Source organism: Anomaloglossus baeobatrachus, chromosome 3, assembly GCF_048569485.1.
Source record: "Anomaloglossus baeobatrachus isolate aAnoBae1 chromosome 3, aAnoBae1.hap1, whole genome shotgun sequence".
NCBI lineage: Eukaryota > Metazoa > Chordata > Amphibia > Anura > Aromobatidae > Anomaloglossus > Anomaloglossus baeobatrachus.
The window spans coordinates 149,223,786-149,242,472 of NC_134355.1; the positions used below are offsets into that span (position 1 = coordinate 149,223,786).

At 53.0% G+C, this 18,687-nt stretch overlaps 1 protein-coding gene across 1 annotated transcript in view; it reads right to left on the bottom strand.

Annotated features, from left to right (window-relative positions):
• The window catches only part of UTRN (utrophin), a 1,025,654-nt gene that overhangs the window by 846,244 nt on the left and 160,723 nt on the right, over positions 1-18,687 (bottom strand). Inside the window, exon 4 of the mRNA XM_075339520.1 lies at positions 15,426-15,518. Within this exon, the coding sequence (XP_075195635.1) occupies positions 15,426-15,518 (93 nt within the window). The remainder of the gene's footprint in view (positions 1-15,425; positions 15,519-18,687) is intronic.

The window sequence follows — 18,687 nt, forward strand, 5'->3', positions numbered from 1 at the left end:
GCTGTTTCTGTACACCGGGTCACTCGCTGGTTAGGGGAGGGGCTTGCTCACTTGCTCCGTATTCCGGGTGATTGCCATGCTTTATTAGGGAGCGGTCTCGGCCGAAGCTATGCCAGTCGGATTTCCTGGTTAGCTACAGTAAGTGCCTGGCTCTTGGTTTGTTTAGTGTATTGGCCTTGGTACTCGACCCTGGATTGTCCCCTGACTTCCTTCTGCCTGCTCCCCTGACCCTACATGACTGTCTGGCTTCTGACCTCTTATTCCCTCCTGACTATAATTTTACCTGCCCTTTGTGTCCTTTATGTGCTCTTCTGGTTACCTGACCCCACGGCCTGTATCCTGACCTCGTTATTGCCTGCTCCCTGTGTTTTGTTGCATCCTCCCGGCACTGACCTCGGCTTGACTGACTTCCCCACTGCTCTTACAGCATGCACGTGCTCACAGTTGCTACTTCATACTACACACTCAGTGACTAGCATCTCACTCCTCTCTGTGAGCAACGTTAACAGGTGTTTTTACATTGAGTTTTATCCCCCATTCAGTGGTCCCATCACAAACCCTGACAAAACAGGATTCAGATGTATGCGCCAACGGGGCCATTGATGAGAGTCACCGTGGGTTCTGTCGTGGTCGTGAATCATTTACGGGTGAATACGGCAGACAACAAGACACACTTTGCTATATTGAGACTTAAGCCCCAACGAGACCACCAAATGGGAGAAAAAATGGCACCCTAACATAAATGCACTGGCGCTCCCATGCTGTTGAATTGTTCTGCATCTCCCAAGATCAGCTTTTAATGGAATCTATCATCTAAAATTTACCTACTGTTTAAATCAGGCGTAAATCTTTATTAAAAACATAAAATTACTCATCTTGTAATTGTCACACTTGCTACTGGGGCTTTTTAAAATTCTACTTTGTCATTTCTGAAAGGGTTTATTGGAGGCTCCTTATGAGCAGAGGCAGGTTACAATGACACGTAACACCTCCATACACAGCTAATAAAACCTCATTAGATGCTTCACTTGAGAAGATATGGAGGAGTTGTGGTTAATATACATGTTGATTTGCTGAAACAACATGAACATAGAGGCTAAATTAGCCCCAGAGGCAGCGTAAAGATTGCAAGATTTCAATATTTAAAAAAATTGCCAAAATTAGGGCATGGAGAAGCCATCGGGGACCCGGTTATCTGGCTAGTATATAGCACAGCTCAGTCCCCAGCTACTAAAAATATGTTTTTCTCTGGAACACCACAGTGTTTCAGAATCATAACATAAGCCAGTGCCTGATACATGCTGTGCCTGGATTTGACCAGCATGCATCAGCTGTCAGGTTCTCTAAAAGCACCACTCCGGCGTTTTGTTTTTTCACCAATGGGTTTAAGGGGTACTTTGCACGCTGCGACATCGCTAGCCGATGGTAGCGATGCTGAGCGCGATAGTCCCCGCCCCCTTCGCAGATGCGATATCTTGTGATAGCTGCCGTAGCGAACATTATCGCTATGGCAGCTTCACACGCACTTACCTGCCCTGCAACGTCGCTCTGGCTGGCGACCCGCCTCATTCCTAAGGGGGCGGGTTATGCGGCGTCACAGCGACGTCACACGGCAGGCGGCCAATAGAAGCGGAGGGGCGGAGATGAGCGGGACGTAAATATCCTGCCCACCTCCTTCTTTCCGCATTGCAGGCGGGACGCAGGTAAGGGGATGTTCCTCGCTCCTGCGGCTTCACACACAGCGATGTGTGCTGCTGCAGGAATGAGGAACAACATCGTACCTGTCGCTGCAGCGAAATTATGGATATGACCGATACTACACAGATCACCGATTTTCGACGCTTTTGCGATCGTTTATCGGTGCTTCTAGGCTTTACACATTGCAACATCATTACCGGCGCCGGATGTGCGTCACTTTTGATTTGACCCCGACGATATCGTAGTAGCGATGTCGCAACATGCAAAGTACCCCTAAGTCCCGTGCCCCCGATTTTAAACATAGTTTTTTGGCGTGGCTCCATTCCTGGGGCACTAATTCGTGACTGTAATTATTGACTGTCTGAAAGACAGAATTTCTGTCACAAGCTCGCAGCGCAAGTCTATGATAGCCAGAATGAGGCTAGAATGAGGCCCTCATAGAGTTGTATTGATTTGTGACCTTTGGTGCACTACATGAAACACTATAGCTGTCGGTAGGTTACAAATTGCCTGACACCGACGGAAATGTCTGTGAAAACAGATGAAGATGCCGGAGGGTGAGTATAACACAGAGAACAGTGGACTTAGATTTAAAGTATGACTTCAGGGGTGAAATTAAAAAAAACACTGGAGTGGGTCATTTTTCTGATGACAGCTTCCGATCAAAGTATACCTCTAATATTAATAGAAGAAACACTCTACTAGAGTTTTTTGCTGTTTACCTAAACTAAATCAGCATCCGGCTTCCCACTCTTATTTACTCTCTCCAGAGCGGAGGCGAGCTAGCACTGATGCTCGCTCCTGCACTGAAGATGCGCTAGCTTAGCAGCAGGACATCATATGGTCCGTGTTGTAGGTGAACAGCAGAAAAATGATTTTACTGCAATATCCTGCACTACAATAATTTTTATGTTTAAAGTGGAATTACGCTTAGAATAACCTGCTGGGGGTAATTTAGTACCAGCAATACTGGAGAGGTTGCCTATAATAAGACAATCCCTTTATAGGCACACTAAACTTTCAACTTATATTATGTGCCTCTACTGTGTAGTTAAAGAATAATGATGAGAGAGCATTAATGTACTTGAGTGCTCGTTACTCTAGACGAGAGGTCGGATGCTCTGACGGGCTCGACTCGAGCAACATCTCGGAAGTCAATTATAGGGCAGTCCGGCTCTACACCCACAGACAGCCAGCCATAAATACAGCATTTCTGGGAGGGGGTGGGCGAGTTTTGTGTTTTTTAACACACAGCTTGACGTTTAGCTTACCCCCAGAGAGAGCACTCTGAAGGAGGTCCCCATTCCCATCGTTCACTGAACGAAGCCAGCTGTTTGTGCCAGATCATTCATGAGCAACACATCCGACCACCCGTGACACTTGGCCGAGTACTGAACTCCATTGAGTATCGAACACTCTCGCTCATCATTATTTAACAAGTCTTCCATGTATTTAGGATAGACTCAATGTCCAACAGGTGACGGTGCCGCTCATGACAACCCTGTTAATCAGCTTTTTGAAGCCGACATCCTTTTTTTGTGAGCGCTGCATCCCGTTTATCATTCACCATGCACAGAGCTGCGCTTTTAGAAGAAACTGTGCCTGGAATTACATCTTCATTCATTCAAGTGAATGGCACTGAGCTGCAATCCCAAGAACAGCTGCTTCTAAAAGAATGGTGATGTGGTCCAGAGCCCGGAAAGCAAGAAACGGGATATTATCGATGTTAGCTATTGGTGCCAAGGAGAAGCCATTTTGGTCTAGGAAGAAGCTAATTATAGCCTTGTGGGTGCCTGCACCCAGCTCTCTCCTTCCCGCTGTTTTACCTGCACATTATATGGAATAAAAGCACTTTTTGGATCTTGGATGGTATATGCTGTGGTTTTCTACTTTATGGACTCTTCTTTAGCTAATTATAGCATTCCTAATGCGAAATGGACAATCTGGCTGTACAATGTACACTTGAAAATTCATAATTGTTATTGAACATGAGAAGTTATTATTGTGATACATGACTTATACTGATGTATACACTTGTCATTACTTTAAAGTGAACCTATAAGGTCCAATATGCACCCAGAACCTCGAGCAGTTCTGAGTGCATATTGCTAATCCCTGCCTAATCGTCCCTGTATACACTAGCATAGATAAAGAGATCTTTAGAAAAGGTATTTCTAAAGATCTTATACCGTATGCTAATGAGCGAGGGCACTAGCCCCCTGGCGTTAATTCCCCGGCCAGTTGCCCCCATTAGCATGTTAGTACGCCCCTGTGGGTGTGCTAACATGCTAATGAATACGCAGTGTAACAGGATGATTACTCACCTCTCCACTGCCATCGCGTCCGACGTGGAATTTTGGCGCGGTGCGCATGACCCCGGAGTTTAGGTCATGCACACTATGAAGCCGGGTGCACGCGTCCTGGCTTCAAACTGAAGTAGTGCGCATGGCCCAAACTCCGGGGCCATGCGCACTGAGCCAAAATCCAGTGTCGGGCGGCGATGGCAGCGGAGAGGTGAGTGAGATCATCCTGTGACGCTGCACATTCATTAGCATGTTAGCACACCCACAGGGACATACTAACATGCTAATGGAGCATGTAATAAAATGAGTTTAAAAAAATTATAGCGTTCCTCATCAGTAAAACGTCACCAAGTCCAGAACAATCCCAGTCCTGTGGCTCAAAAATTGTGTACTTGTGTGTGACATAAGCATGATACTAATGGATACCATGTAACGCTACATTATCACTGCTCTGTCCTCATATGGATTCCCTGGGAGTTTGGGATTAAAAATACAGGACAGCCTCAAGTTAAAAAGATTTCTTGCTCCCTCCAATTTATAAAGATAAAAGCAAAATGGAAATCTTCTGCGTATTTGATCACTTATATTCCGGTATGTTTCTAAGAGCAGAAATATCACAAATGGAACGGCAAAGTCACACAATGTAACATACAGCAATGTTTCACCTTGGTGCCAGTCACTCCAGATGTATGTGAAGTCTCATGCCACCCTGGGATAAGGTAATACTTATTCTGATATTGTTTTTGCAGCCATAGAGCTATTCTAATGAGGAGACAAGTTCTTACAAGAAACCATCCAGATAGGCATTACTGCACTGTGGATCTTATCTTACATTTACGATGCCTTTCCGTTGATGGAATACATGATTCCCCAAAGGCAGAGTAAGTGATCGAGTCTCATCTGGGAATAGATGGTGAATTACATCATGCTGACTATAAAGCACATTAAGATTTTAACTCCTGTCATTTGCATAGTTAATGTTAAGTTGCCCATAGGTATGCGGTATCTGACGGCTAAACGTTGTCTGCTGGCACCGATCACCCCAATCCTCACATTTAGATGCATGCTTAGCTAGATTGAACGTGCATGTTATTCTTAATGATTAAAGGTGGAGCAGATGACAGATTCCTCTTAAGACACTTTTCCAGGATAAAAAACAAATCAAAGCAGCAAATCCAATGCAACTGGACAGACGGGCTGGGGGGGGGTCTGAGAAACTATAGACGTCAGCGAGGTTTGATGACAGGTATCAAATTCAAGAAAAAAGGGGTGACAGCGTCACACTGGGAGAAATTCAATCCGAAATTCAATATTTATTCCATTGGATGGACAAACAGCAACGTTTCGACCAGTTTGGTCTTTTTTAAGTATCAAATTCACTGACAATGAAGCAATGTCAAAGGCTTTATAATAAACATTAAGGTGTACCTGTCCCCAGGTGGAAATGGACCAATTTGTTTTCTTAATTCATTCCCCATGCTCCATACGGTTCACTTTAATTTGCTGCTAATTTTTATGGTCTTTACCACGGGTGAAATTGACACGCACAACCCCAGGGCCTTAGGCGATACTCGTGACCGGGCCGGACTAGTCCGGGGATGTCAGCAGTGGCGGCGTCCAGCTCCATGACCCTGGCGTTGTCTTTTCTAAAAAAGGGGATGATGATGGGAGTTATATTTACAATAAAATAAAGTTTGTGATGCCACTTGTGGTTTTGTGGGTATGTGGGCCGCTGCGGGGCAGGTGGTGATGGCGCAGCTGAGGTGTTCTTGCTCCCCACAGGTGGAGCGGGACCCCGAGGCAACCGTTGGAAATATGAAAAGTCTATGATGGTAGGTTGTGACGTAGGAGGAATGGAGACGACACCAGGGCTTTGCAACAACAGTCTTTTACTCAATGAATCGGTTCCAGGTTGACAGCCAGCTTAGTCCACCCACGGTTTGCTGGGATCCCCGGTGATGGGCCTCCGCCGATCCTGAGTAAGTTCGTGGCCAGTACCGTTACACCCTTCGTTTACCTTTCCTGACTCTCACCCGTCTGTCCTGCGCCTCCACACACAGTTCCCTAAGCCAGGGGCCATGGACCTTCAAAGGGAATTCTACCAGCTTGGCTCCATGATCTTCTGTGTCCCCCTTCCAGCGGATTCGGGTGCTGCCTGTGGCTCAAAGGTGCATACAGCCACCCTGGCATCCGGTATTACTAGATAGTCCTGAAGTATTTTCCTAGTCTAGGGACCGGGACCCTGTTTGCGACCAAATTACTCCACCGTCAAATGTTGCTTGTGGAACAAAACCATAGGGAAGTCTGGCGCACTTCCCCTAAGTCTCTGGGATTCTGCCTTCAGCGTCACCTGAGTCAAGCAGGACCCCAGGGTCTTCACGTCTAACTGGTCTCCTCACAACTCTTTAACTCGAACTAACTGGAACCAACTGGAACTCACTGCCTTCCTCCTGTATCTCCCCTCCTGCCAGGCTCCACCCCCTTCCCCACAGTGCATGGGGCTTGAGTGCCATAACCAGATTACTGGTCGATGAGCATTAATGGGACCTGCCCTGGCCCTGATCTAATGTGTGAGCTAATAATTGGGTGTCTGCAGGTTTTGGTATGTGAACCGGTAGATGGCCTCTTTCTTACCCAGGATGGGGCACCACACCTCTGGCTGAGGTGCAGTACCTCTATGGCGACGGTAGCCTCAGGGGTGCCACACAATACACAGGATAATTCAGAGTAGCCTAAACACACGCCCCAGTGAATCCCATGAGTAAATGCCAGTTGGTGATGACCATAAGAATTATCACTAAATAAGAAGGCCCGTAAATCTGAAACTATATGATGTATTTGAAAAAATAAAAACAATAGCAGAATATTTTGTGGAGCAGCAGGAAGAAAATAGGAGCAAAAACTGGCCCCCTATGACCTCAAGAGAGGTTCTCCTTAAAGGGAATTAGTAATGAGCAGGCACTCCCATCCTTGGGTGCTCGGTACTCGTAATGAGCAGTTGGATTCGACTTGAGTACCCAAGTATAATAGAAGTCAAAGGAGAACTCAAGCAGCAATAAAGACAACCCATGTTCATTTCTATTTTATAATGGTGTTCTTATCACAGCAAAACTGTTACTAGATTCATGCTAACCAAACTGGGCCTCATTAATCAAAGCCTGGCTGCACTAGTACTGCCATGTATGACTTTCTCTGAAACACTGTTTTCTTTTAAAGAAAACATACGTTGAAAAAGCAGTCGGGGACTTTAGTGAGAGATATTACTAGTCAGATAACGTCCCAAGCAGGCTTGTCCACGCCCCACTTTAGTTGGCTGACAGGTAACTTATGCGTGTACATAGTGAAGGATCTGTCAATCAAAAAAGAAGGGCATGGAGAAATAAGCCCAGACTAATTACCAGACTAATCAGGTCTCTCCATATAGTCCGTGGCCAACTTTACTTACCACATCTTCGGTACAAACTGCAGAAGTATGTCACAGAAATACATACCTGGCTGAAATCTGGCAGCATGAATGTAACAACATGTTCCCTTAAAGGGTTATTCCCAACATAGTAAGTTATCTCCTACCCAAGGATGAAACTTATGTCTGGGGAATAACCATTTAAAGGGACATTCTGAGGTTGTCTCTTGAGCAATTCAGAGCAATGCATTCTCCTTGCAGTTTTCTTATGTCCTGATTTCCAGGGTCTCCTTGACTGACAGCTCTGGCGACTAGAACTGTAGTACTAGTAACACTATATAGCCCAGCACAAGTTCTGCTATAACACACTGAGCATTCAGTGGTTTGTTCTGGAGACTATGCACTGTTATTCCTGAATTTACAAAAAGATAACAGGGCATTTGAACAAGTACACAACTCCTAGCACAGATCTGTGATTGGACCTGCTGTGAAAGCTAAGGGCTGGTGATGTATAACTGCATCTCTACAGAAGATGAGAAGGAGAAGAGGGATGAGAGGCGAGCAGCTAAATGCTCTAGAAAAATCAGAACAACAAAACGGATTTGTTTACCAAATGAATCAATGAAATCAGTATTAGAACACCATTACAGCCATGTGTTTACAGTACATTACAAAATCGTGCTGACAGGTTCTCTTTAAGTATACTGCTGTTTCACAATACAGACAACTACCGGTAGTTATAATAAAAGATTATTAATGGCATTAAACTACACTGCAGAACCTACAGCTAGTGAAAATTAAAAAAAACAATTAATTTAGATTTCCTAGTGCTGCTAAATGATTGAGCGACTACTAACAGTTAACCATGTATCTGTTATTACACATTCTTGTGTAATCCAGAAATGAAAACACCAGCAGCCATCTCTTATAGCAGAGGATTCAAGGGCGAATGTTATAACATTCTGTTCAGGTTCAGCCACTCGCTGCTAATCAGGGCCGTATTTACCATTAGGCACCCGTGGTCCGGTGCCTAGGGCGGCAGATTGTGAGGGGCGGCACCTTCTGGCAGCAAAAAAAAAAAAAAAAAAAAAAAAATTTTTTTTTTTTTTTTTACATTTTTTTTTTGTGGCTGCGGAGCACAGGAAGCTGATTGACCCCGGAACTGCCGGCGCCTGCACTTCCGGGGTCACAGGCGCGCGCCAATCAGCTCCTTCCTCTGTGCTGCGTCCACTGCTGTGTGGACGTCACATGCAGAGCTCACAGCAGGACGCCGCGGATGACGCCGTGATGGAAGCTGGTGTCAGAAGAGGATACTCACGTGAGCCAGGAAGATGGCGGCGGGCACTGGAGCAGGTAAGTGGATTCATAAGGAGCGTGGGAGTGTCTCTAATGCAGACCGGAGATCTGCGCATGCGGGGGGGGAGGCGGCAAAGGCTGATACTGGAGGGAGGCAGAGGCTGAGACTGGGGGGAGGCTGCAGGGAGGCAGAGGCTGAGACTGGGGGGAGGCTGGAGGGAGGCAGAGGCTGAGACTGGGGGGAGGCTGGAGGGAGGCAGAGGCTGAGCCTGGGGGAAGGCTGGAGGGAGGCAGAGGCTGAGACTGGAGGGAGGCAGAGGCTGAGACTGGGGGAGGCTGGAGGGAGGCAGAGGCTGAGACTGGAGAGAGGCAGAGGCTGAGACTGGGAGGAGGCTGGAGGGAGGCAGAGGCTGAGACTGGGGGGAGGCTGGAGGGAGGCAGAGGCTGAGACTGGAGGGAGGCAGAGGCTGAGACTGGGGGGAGGCTGGAGGGAGGCAGAGGCTGAGACTGGAGAGAGGCAGAGGCTGAGACTGGGGGAGGCTGGAGGGAGGCAGAGGCTGAGACTGGGGGGAGGCTGGAGGGAGGCAGAGGCTGAGACTGGAGGGAGGCAGAGGCTGAGACTGGAGGGAGACTGGAGGGAGGCAGAGGCTGAGACTGGAGAGAGGCAAAGGCTGAGACTGGGGGGAGGCTGGAGTTAGGCAGAGGCTGAGACTGGAGAGAGGCAGAGGCTGAGACTGTGGGGAGGCTGGAGGGAGGCAGAGGCTGAGACTGGTGGAGGCTGGAAGGAGGCAGAGGCAGAGACTGGGGGGAGGCTGGAGCGAGGCAGAGGCAGAGACTGGGGGGAGGCTGGAGGGAGGCAGAGGCAGAGACTGGGGGGAGGCTGGAGAGAGGCAGAGGCTGAGACTGGGGGGAGGCTGGAGGGAGGCAGAGGCAGAGACTGGGGGGAGGCTGGAGGGAGGCAGAGGCAGAGACTGGGGGGAGGCTGGAGGGAGGCAGAGGCAGAGACTGGGGGGAGGCTGGAGGGAGGCAGAGGCAGACACTGGGGGGAGGCTGAGGGAGGCAGAGGCAGAGACTGGGGGGAGGCTGAGGGAGGCAGAGGCTGAGACTGGAGAGAGGCAGAGGCTGAGACTGGGGGGAGGCTGGAGGGAGGCAGAGGCTGAGACTGGAGGGAGGCAGAGGCTGAGACTGGGGGGAGGCTGGAGGGAGGCAGAGGCTGAGACTGGAGGGAGGCAGAGGCTGAGACTGGGGGGAGGCTGGAGGGAGGCAGAGGCTGAGACTGGAGAGAGGCAGAGGCTGAGACTGGAGAGAGGCTGGAGGGAGGCAGAGGCTGAGACTGTGGGGAGGCTGGAGGGAGGCAGAGGCTGAGACTGGGGGAGGCTGGAGGGAGGCAGAGGCAGAGACTGGGGGGAGGCTGGAGGGAGGCAGAGGCAGAGACTGGGGGGAGGCTGGAGGGAGAGGCAGAGGCTGAGACTGGGGGGAGGCTGGAGAGAGGCAGAGGCTGAGACTGGGGGGAGGCTGGAGGGAGGCAGAGACTGGGGGGAGGCTGGAGGGAGGCAGAGGCAGAGACTGGGGGGAGTCTGGAGGGAGGCAGAGGCAGAGACTAGGGGGAGGCTGGAGGGAGGCAGAGGCTGAGACTGGGGGGAGGCTGGAGGAAGGCAGAGGCTGAGACTGGGGGGAGGCTGGAGGGAGGTTGAATCTGAGACTGGAGGGAGGCTGAGACTGGGGGGAGGCTGGAGAAAGGCAGAGGCTGAGACTGCGGGAAGGCTGGAGGGAGGCAGAGGCTGAGACTGGAGGGAGGCAGAGGCTGAGACTGGGGGGAGGCTGGAGGGAGGCAGAGGCTGAGACTGGAGAGAGGCAGAGGCTGAGACTGGGGGGAGGCTGGAGGGAGGCAGAGGCTGGGACTGAGGGGAGGCTGGAGGGAGGCTGAGACTGGAGGGAGGCTGGAGGAAGGCTGAGACTGGGGGGAGGCTGGAGGGAGGCTGAGACTGGGGGGAGGCTGGAGGGAGGCTGAATCTGAGACTGGAGAGAGGCTGAGACTGGGGGGAGGCTGGAGGGAGGCAGAGGCTTAGACTGGGGGGAGGCTGGAGGGAGGCAGAGGCTGAGACTGGAGGGAGGCAGAGGCTGAGACTGGGGGGAGGCTGGAGGGAGGCAGAGGCTGAGACTGGAGAGAGGCAGAGGCTGAGACTGGGGGGAGGCTGGAGGGAGGCAGAGGCTGAGACTGGGGGGAGGCTGGAGGGAGGCAGAGGCTGAGACTGGGGGGAGGCTGGAGGGAGGCAGAGGCTGAGACTGGAGGGAGGCAGAGGCTGAGACTGGGGGGAGGCTGGAGGGAGGCAGAGGCTGAGACTGGAGAGAGGCAGAGGCTGAGACTGGAGAGAGGCTGGAGGGAGGCAGAGGCTGAGACTGGGGGGAGGCTGGAGGGAGGCAGAGGCTGAGACTGGAGAGAGGCAGAGGCTGAGACTGGAGAGAGGCTGGAGGGAGGCAGAGGCTGAGACTGTGGGGAGGCTGGAGGGAGGCAGAGGCTGAGACTGGGGGAGGCTGGAGGGAGGCTGAGACTGGGGGGAGGCTGGAGGGAGGTTGAATCTGAGACTGGAGGGAGGCTGAGACTGGGGGGAGGCTGGAGAAAGGCAGAGGCTGAGACTGGGGGAAGGCTGGAGGGAGGCAGAGGCTGAGACTGGAGGGAGGCAGAGGCTGAGACTGGGGGGAGGCTGGAGGGAGGCAGAGGCTGAGACTGGAGAGAGGCAGAGGCTGAGACTGGGGGGAGGCTGGAGGGAGGCAGAGGCTGGGACTGAGGGGAGGCTGGAGGGAGGCTGAGACTGGAGGGAGGCTGGAGGAAGGCTGAGACTGGGGGGAGGCTGGAGGGAGGCTGAGACTGGGGGGAGGCTGGAGGGAGGCTGAATCTGAGACTGGAGAGAGGCTGAGACTGGGGGGAGGCTGGAGGGAGGCAGAGGCTTAGACTGGGGGGAGGCTGGAGGGAGGCAGAGGCTGAGACTGGAGGGAGGCTGGAGGGAGGCAGAGGCTGAGACTGGAGAGAGGCAGAGGCTGAGACTGGGGGGAGGCTGGAGGGAGGCAGAGGCTGAGACTGGAGGGAGGCAGAGGCTGAGACTGGGGGGAGGCTGGAGGGAGGCAGAGGCTGAGACTGGGGGGAGGCTGGAGGGAGGCAGAGGCTGAGACTGGAGGGAGGCAGAGGCTGAGACTGGGGGGAGGCTGGAGGGAGGCAGAGGCTGAGACTGGGGGGAGGCTGGAGGGAGGCAGAGGCTGAGACTGGAGAGAGGCAGAGGCTGAGACTGGAGAGAGGCTGGAGGGAGGCAGAGGCTGAGACTGGAGGGAGGCAGAGGCTGAGACTGGGGGGAGGCTGGAGGGAGGCAGAGGCTGAGACTGGGGGGAGGCTGGAGGGAGGCAGAGGCTGAGACTGGAGAGAGGCAGAGGCTGAGACTGGAGAGAGGCTGGAGGGAGGCAGAGGCTGAGACTGTGGGGAGGCTGGAGGGAGGCAGAGGCTGAGACTGGGGGAGGCTGGAGGGAGGCAGAGGCAGAGACTGGGGGGAGGCTGGAGGGAGGCAGAGGCAGAGACTGGGGGGAGGCTGGAGGGAGGCAGAGGCTGAGACTGGGGGGAGGCTGGAGAGAGGCAGAGGCTGAGACTGGGGGGAGGCTGGAGGGAGGCAGAGACTGGGGGGAGGCTGGAGGGAGGCAGAGGCAGAGACTGGGGGGAGTCTGGAGGGAGGCAGAGGCAGAGACTAGGGGGAGGCTGGAGGGAGGCAGAGGCTGAGACTGGGGGGAGGCTGGAGGAAGGCAGAGGCTGAGACTGGGGGGAGGCTGGAGGAAGGCAGAGGCTGAGACTGGGGGGAGGCTGGAGGGAGGCAGAGGCAGAGACGGGGGGAGGCTGGAGGGAGGCAGAGGCAGAGACTGGGGGAGGCTGGAGGAAGGCAGAGGCAGAGACTGGGGGGAGGCTGGAGGGAGGCAGAGGCAGAGACTGGGGGGAGGCTGGAGGGAGGCAGAGGCAGAGACTGGGGGGAGGCTGGAGGGAGGCAGAGGCAGAGACTGGGGGAGGCTGGAGGGAGGCAGAGGAAGAGACTGGGGGGAGGCTGGAGGGAGGCAGAGGCAGAGACTGGGGGGAGGCTGGAGGGAGGCAGAGACTGGGGGGGAGGCTGGAGGGAGGCAGAGGCAGAGACTGGGGGGAGGCTGGAGGGAGGCAGAGGCGGAGACTGGGGGGAGGCTGGAGAGAGGCAGAGGCTGAGACTGGGGGGAGGCTGGAGGGAGGCAGAGGCTGAGACTGGGGGGAGGCTGGAGGGAGGCAGAGGCTGAGACTGGGGGGAGGCTGGAGGGAGGCAGAGGCTGAGACTGGAGGGAGGCAGAGGCTGAGACTGGGGGAGGCTGGAGGGAGGCAGAGGCTGAGACTGGGGGGAGGCTGGAGGGAGGCAGAGGCTGAGACTGGAGAGAGGCAGAGGCTGAGACTGGGGGGAGGCTGGAGGGAGGCAGAGGCTGAGACTGGGGGGAGGCTGGAGGGAGGCAGAGGCTGAGACTGGAGAGAGGCAGAGGCTGAGACTGGAGAGAGGCAGAGGCTGAGACTGGAGATAGGCTGGAGGGAGGCAGAGGCTGAGACTGGAGGGAGGCAGAGGCTGAGACTGGGGGGAGGCTGGAGGGAGAGGCAGAGGCTGAGACTGGGGGGAGGCTGGAGGGAGGCAGAGGCAGAGACTGGGGGGAGGCTGGAGGGAGGCAGAGGCAGAGACTGGGGGGAGGCTGGAGGGAGGCAGAGGCGGAGACTGGGGGGAGGCTGGAGAGAGGCAGAGGCTGAGACTGGGGGGAGGCTGGAGGGAGGCAGAGGCTGAGACTGGGGGGAGGCTGGAGGGAGGCAGAGGCAGAGACTGTGGGGAGGCTGGAGGGAGGCTGAGGCTGAGACTGGGGTGAGGCTGGAGGGAGGCTGAGACTGGGGTGAGGCTGGAGGGAGGCTGAGACTGGAGGGAGGCTGGAGGGAAGCTGAGACTGGGGGGAGGCTGGAGGGAGGTTGAGACTGGGGGGAGGCTGGAGGGAGGCAGAAGCTGAGACTGGAGGGAGGCTGAGACTGGGGGAGGCTGGAGGGAGACTGAGGCCGAGACTGGGGGGAGGCTGTAGGGAGGCTGAGGCTGAGACTAAAGGGAGGCTGAGGCTGAGACTTGAGGGAGGCTGAGGCTGAGACTGGAGGGAGGCTGGAGGGAGGCTGAGGCTGGGGGGAGGCAAAGGCTGAGACTGGGGGAGAGAGGCTGATGCTGAGGGAAGATAGAGGCTGATGCTGGGGGAGCGAGGCTGATGCTGGGGGAGTGGGAGAGAGGGGCTAATGCTAGAGACAGAGGACAAGGGATGAGGGATAGTGCAATGACAAAATCGATTGGGTGGGGGGAGTGTAAGGACACAGAATAAGAGGGGGCAGCATTGAGAGCTCATTGTGAAGAAGGGGCAGCATGTGTGGGATCAGTATGGAGTGGAGCAATGTAGGGGAGTCAATATCAAGAGTGGGGTAATGGGGGTCTCAGCATAAGCGTTAGTGTGGTGGTCTTAGCATGAGTGGGGCAACATGAAGGTCTCATGGAAAAGAGGAAGGCAGCATTAGGAGCTCATGGAGAGGGACAGCATGCATGGGACATTGTGAGAAGGGGGCAGCACGCATTGGACACTGTGAGGAGAGAGCAGCATGCATGGGACATTGTGAGGAGGGGGCAGCATGCATGGGACATTGTGAGGAGGGGGCAGCATGCATGGGACATTGTGAGGAGGGGGCAGCATGCATGGGACATTGTGAGGAAGGGGCAGCATGCATGAGACATTGTGAGGAGGGGGCAGCATGCATGGGACATTGTGAGGAGGGGGCAGCATGCATGGGACATTGTGAGGAGGGGGCAGCATGCATGGGACATTGTGAGGAGGGGGCAGCATGCATGGGACATTGTGAGGAAGGGGCAGCATGCATGGGACATTGTGAGGAGGGGGCAGCATGCATAGGACATTGTGAGGAGGGGGCAGCATGCATGGGACATTGTGAGGAGGGGGCAGCATGCATGGGACATTGTGAGGAAGGGGCAGCATGCATGGGACATTGCGAGGAGGGGGCAGCATGCATGGGACATTTTCCTCACATCATGCTGCTCCCTCCTCACAATGTACAGATCATATTTCATAATCGAGGAAGGTGTGGTGGATATACAGTAGTTTATAAGGGAGGGCACAGTGGTGTTTTAGTTTATTAGGGGCAGTGTCACAGTCACAGTATATAAGTGGGGATGGTGGGAATATTTTATACTCATGCTATGTTTTGATGTGCCTGTGGTGATTCCCATTGGGGGGGGGGTAGTTTCTTATTGATACTTTTTAAAGTGTGCTACAGAGTAGATCTGCCTTAAACAGATGTCGTGTGCGAAAACTCAGTTTTACGTTGTCACTAAGGGGCGCGACCACTTAAAGTGCCTAGGGCAGCATGAAGGCAAAATACAGCCCTGCTGCTAATGGGCCAGTGCTGAGTGCTTGCCCCATGCTAAAATTTTGCCAGGCAGCCCCTAATTAATTTCCCATCTGATACAAAGACAACTGCAGCCACACAGTGAAAATGTGCTGAGCATAAATAATGAAAGCCATGCATGACAAAATGTTATTTCCTGTGTAACCAAATGGAGATCCAACTGCAAACCTCATTCCACAAAACTGCGAGTCCATTACTGAGACACACAAATCAGGAAGCGCTTAACCAATGTTTTACTAACCAAAGAGGTTCCAGTGAGACCTTCCAGCAAATCCAGCAATTTTCTTCCATCTTTAAGATCTATGAACAGGTCCTTGATTGGTACTTTTCCACTCTGTATGGGATGAAATGAAGAATTTAATGTCTTGGAACATTCGTCTTAGCGTACAAACGTATAGTACATAATTCTAATTTAGCATTTCCTGTTAGACTACATTATACTGTGTGTGTATATATATATATATATATATATATATATATATATATTTAGTAAGTGCCTAGCATAAATAAGTACGCCACCTTTAAAAAATAAGATTTTGATCAATAGTACACTAGACACGACAACAATTTCCAATTTTTTTTTTACAAGACTGAGTTTCATAGCACAGTTTGCAATTCATAACATGAAGTAAGGTTAATTATATTATTTTTACTAAAAAATCAGTTTTACTCATGTCACGGGCGGGGAGGACGCCACTGCGCTGCGCTCGCTAACGCTCGGGTCTGGCGCTGCTGCGATGGCTGCTCGGTGGCTCGAGCGGTGGGCCGGATCAGGGGACTCGAGCGGCGCTCCTCACCCGTGAGTGAAAGGGGTGGTTGGTTTGGAGGATTTAGTCCGTGACGCCACCCACGGGTCGTAGTGAAGATGGGCACCACCGCTGCTGGTGACGGGGATCCCGGGAGCGATGGTAGGGAGCAGCTGGGATGTTGTTTTCCCCCTCCGTGGGTAGGGGTCGGTGGTTCCGGGGCCCGATCATGTAACGGGTAAGCAGGGTCGGTGAGGTGCAGGGTTGCAGGGACAGCGCGGCGCGGTGCCGGATGGCACGGGTGTACTCACTCAGCAAGAAAGGTACAAAGTCCTCGGTAAACCAAACGGCTGGATGGACGGGTCCCGCAGCCGGCTGCAGTGTCTCTCCCCGGACAGGTGATGGCGGCTGTCTTTCCCTGCACCTTGATGTTCTCCTTCTGACTACTATGGATTCCCAACGGTAGTCCGCTCCCCGGTGTATGGGTACCGGAGGAGCCCTTTTGCCCTCACGTGCTGGCCCTTGGGTCTCTAGCCTTAGGCGGTAGCTGTATACCCTCACCGTGTGGGCTGTTGCCTTCAATCGGGACTTTTGCTGTTGTGAAACCCCTGGGGTTCCAGTCACATTCAGATCTGACTATTGTCTGCGGCTCCAAGCCTGGTCGGGGTCCGATGGCCCTGCCTGTGTGTGCTGGCTTCACTTCGCTCCCCGGTCGGTACCGGCGGGCCGTCGCCCGACCCCGATCCTACGGTTCCGCGTTGCCCCACCACTCCTGCAGACAGCCACCACCGTCTGCCAACCTTGCTTTCAGTGCCTGGGCCACAAACCCAGACACCCAAGTGCTCACTCCTCTCACTTCAAACTCCAACACTCAACTGTCACTTTTCCCGCCTCCAGGACTGTGAACTCCTTGGTGGGTGGGGCCAACCGCTTGGCTCCGCCCCACCTGGTGTGGACAAAAGACACTGGAGGGAGGCAACAAGGGTTTTGTGTTTGGCTGGTGTCCCTGTGTAATGGGGGTGGGGGTGTTTGTGTGTTATCTGTGACGACCTGGCTAGGCCAGGGCGCCACACTCATATTAGTTTATGCAAAGATGAATAAAAGTAAATCACTACATCTAGTATTTAGTATGATCGCCATCATTTTTAGGACATGAAAGTGTCACGGTGATTGGGGAGAAAGCAGGGAATAGGGGCTTCTAGACTGACCCTAAAGCTAAGGGGCCCTAGCTGTCCCTGATCTCAGAGTTACCTCTGAAGGTGCGGATGTCTGAGGCTCCTTCCTGGCCCTGCTACTAACCAGCTCTTATACTCCCTCCCCCCAACTCCTGGAGAGGGCCAGGGCAGGAGTGATAACGCTAACAAAAATAGACAAACAAGGGAAACCAAAACTCTATGGGGTGCTTCACACACAGCGAGCTCGCTGCCGAGATCGCTGCTGAGTCACGCTTTTTGTGACGCAGCAGTGACCTCATTAGCGATCTCGCTGTGTGTGACACTGAGCAGCGATCTGGCCCCTGCTGCGAGATCGCTGCTCGTTACACACAGCCCTGGTTCGTTTTCTTCAAAGCCGCTCTCCCGCTGTGACACACAGATCGCTGTGTGTGACAGCGAGAGAGCGACAAATGAAGCGAGCAGGGAGCAGGAGCCGGCGTCTGACAGCTGAGGTAAGCTTGTAACCAAGATAAACATCGGGTAACCAAGGTGGTTACCCGATATTTACCTTAGTTACCAGCCTCCGCAGCTCTCACGCTGCCTGTGCTGCCGGCTCCGGCTCTCTGCACATGTAGCTGCTGTACACATCGGGTTAATTAACCCGATGTGTACAGCAGCTAGGAGAGCAAGGAGCCAGCGCTAAGCAGTGTGCGCGGCTCCCTGCTCTCTGCACATGTAGCTGCTGTACACATCAGGTTAATTAACCCGATGTGTACAGCAGCTAGGAGAGCAAGGAGCCAGCGCTCAGTGTGCGCGGCTCCCTGCTCCCTGCACACACAGTTAAGCGGTGTGCGCTGGTAACTAATGTAAACATCGGGTAACCATACCCGATGTTTACCTTAGTTACCAGTCTCCGCAGCTTCCAGACGGCGGCTCCGTGCAAGCGCAGCGTCGCTTGCACGTCGCTGCTGGCTGGGGGCTGTTCACTGGTCGCTGGTGAGATCTGCCTGTTTGATAGCTCACCAGCGACCATGTAGCGATGCAGCAGCGATCCTGACCAGGTCAGATCGCTGGTCGGATCGCTGCTGCATCGCTAAGTGAGAAGGTACCCTATCTCACAGCACACACACAGAGGTATAAGACAATATGAGCTTATTAGAAAAATAAGAGCAGGGGGAATCAACAAGACAAAAGGAGAAATCCCCAACAACACAAATCAATACAATCACCTGCAGGACTGGGACACAACAGCACACAGACCAACACAGCAATAAACTATAGTCAGCATGAGAGAACAAATTCCACCATCTTAAATAAGAAGGAAGCCTGATCATGAATGACCCCACAGCTGGTCGATACCCGAACATACCTATGTAGCTCAGCATATTTCCTGAGTTGTTTCATATTTTCTTTTAGATTAATTGGAGAAATAAAAATATTGAAAAAAAAAAAAGAGATAGCCCTAGAGAAGGTATTATATACCTGGCACATTCCTGACTGTTCTTCTTTATTTCACAACATGAAAAGTGTATCAAAACTATCCATAGTTTCCATGCTTTCACATTTCAAGACTTCAAACCATTTATAATCACAGGCTTGAAAA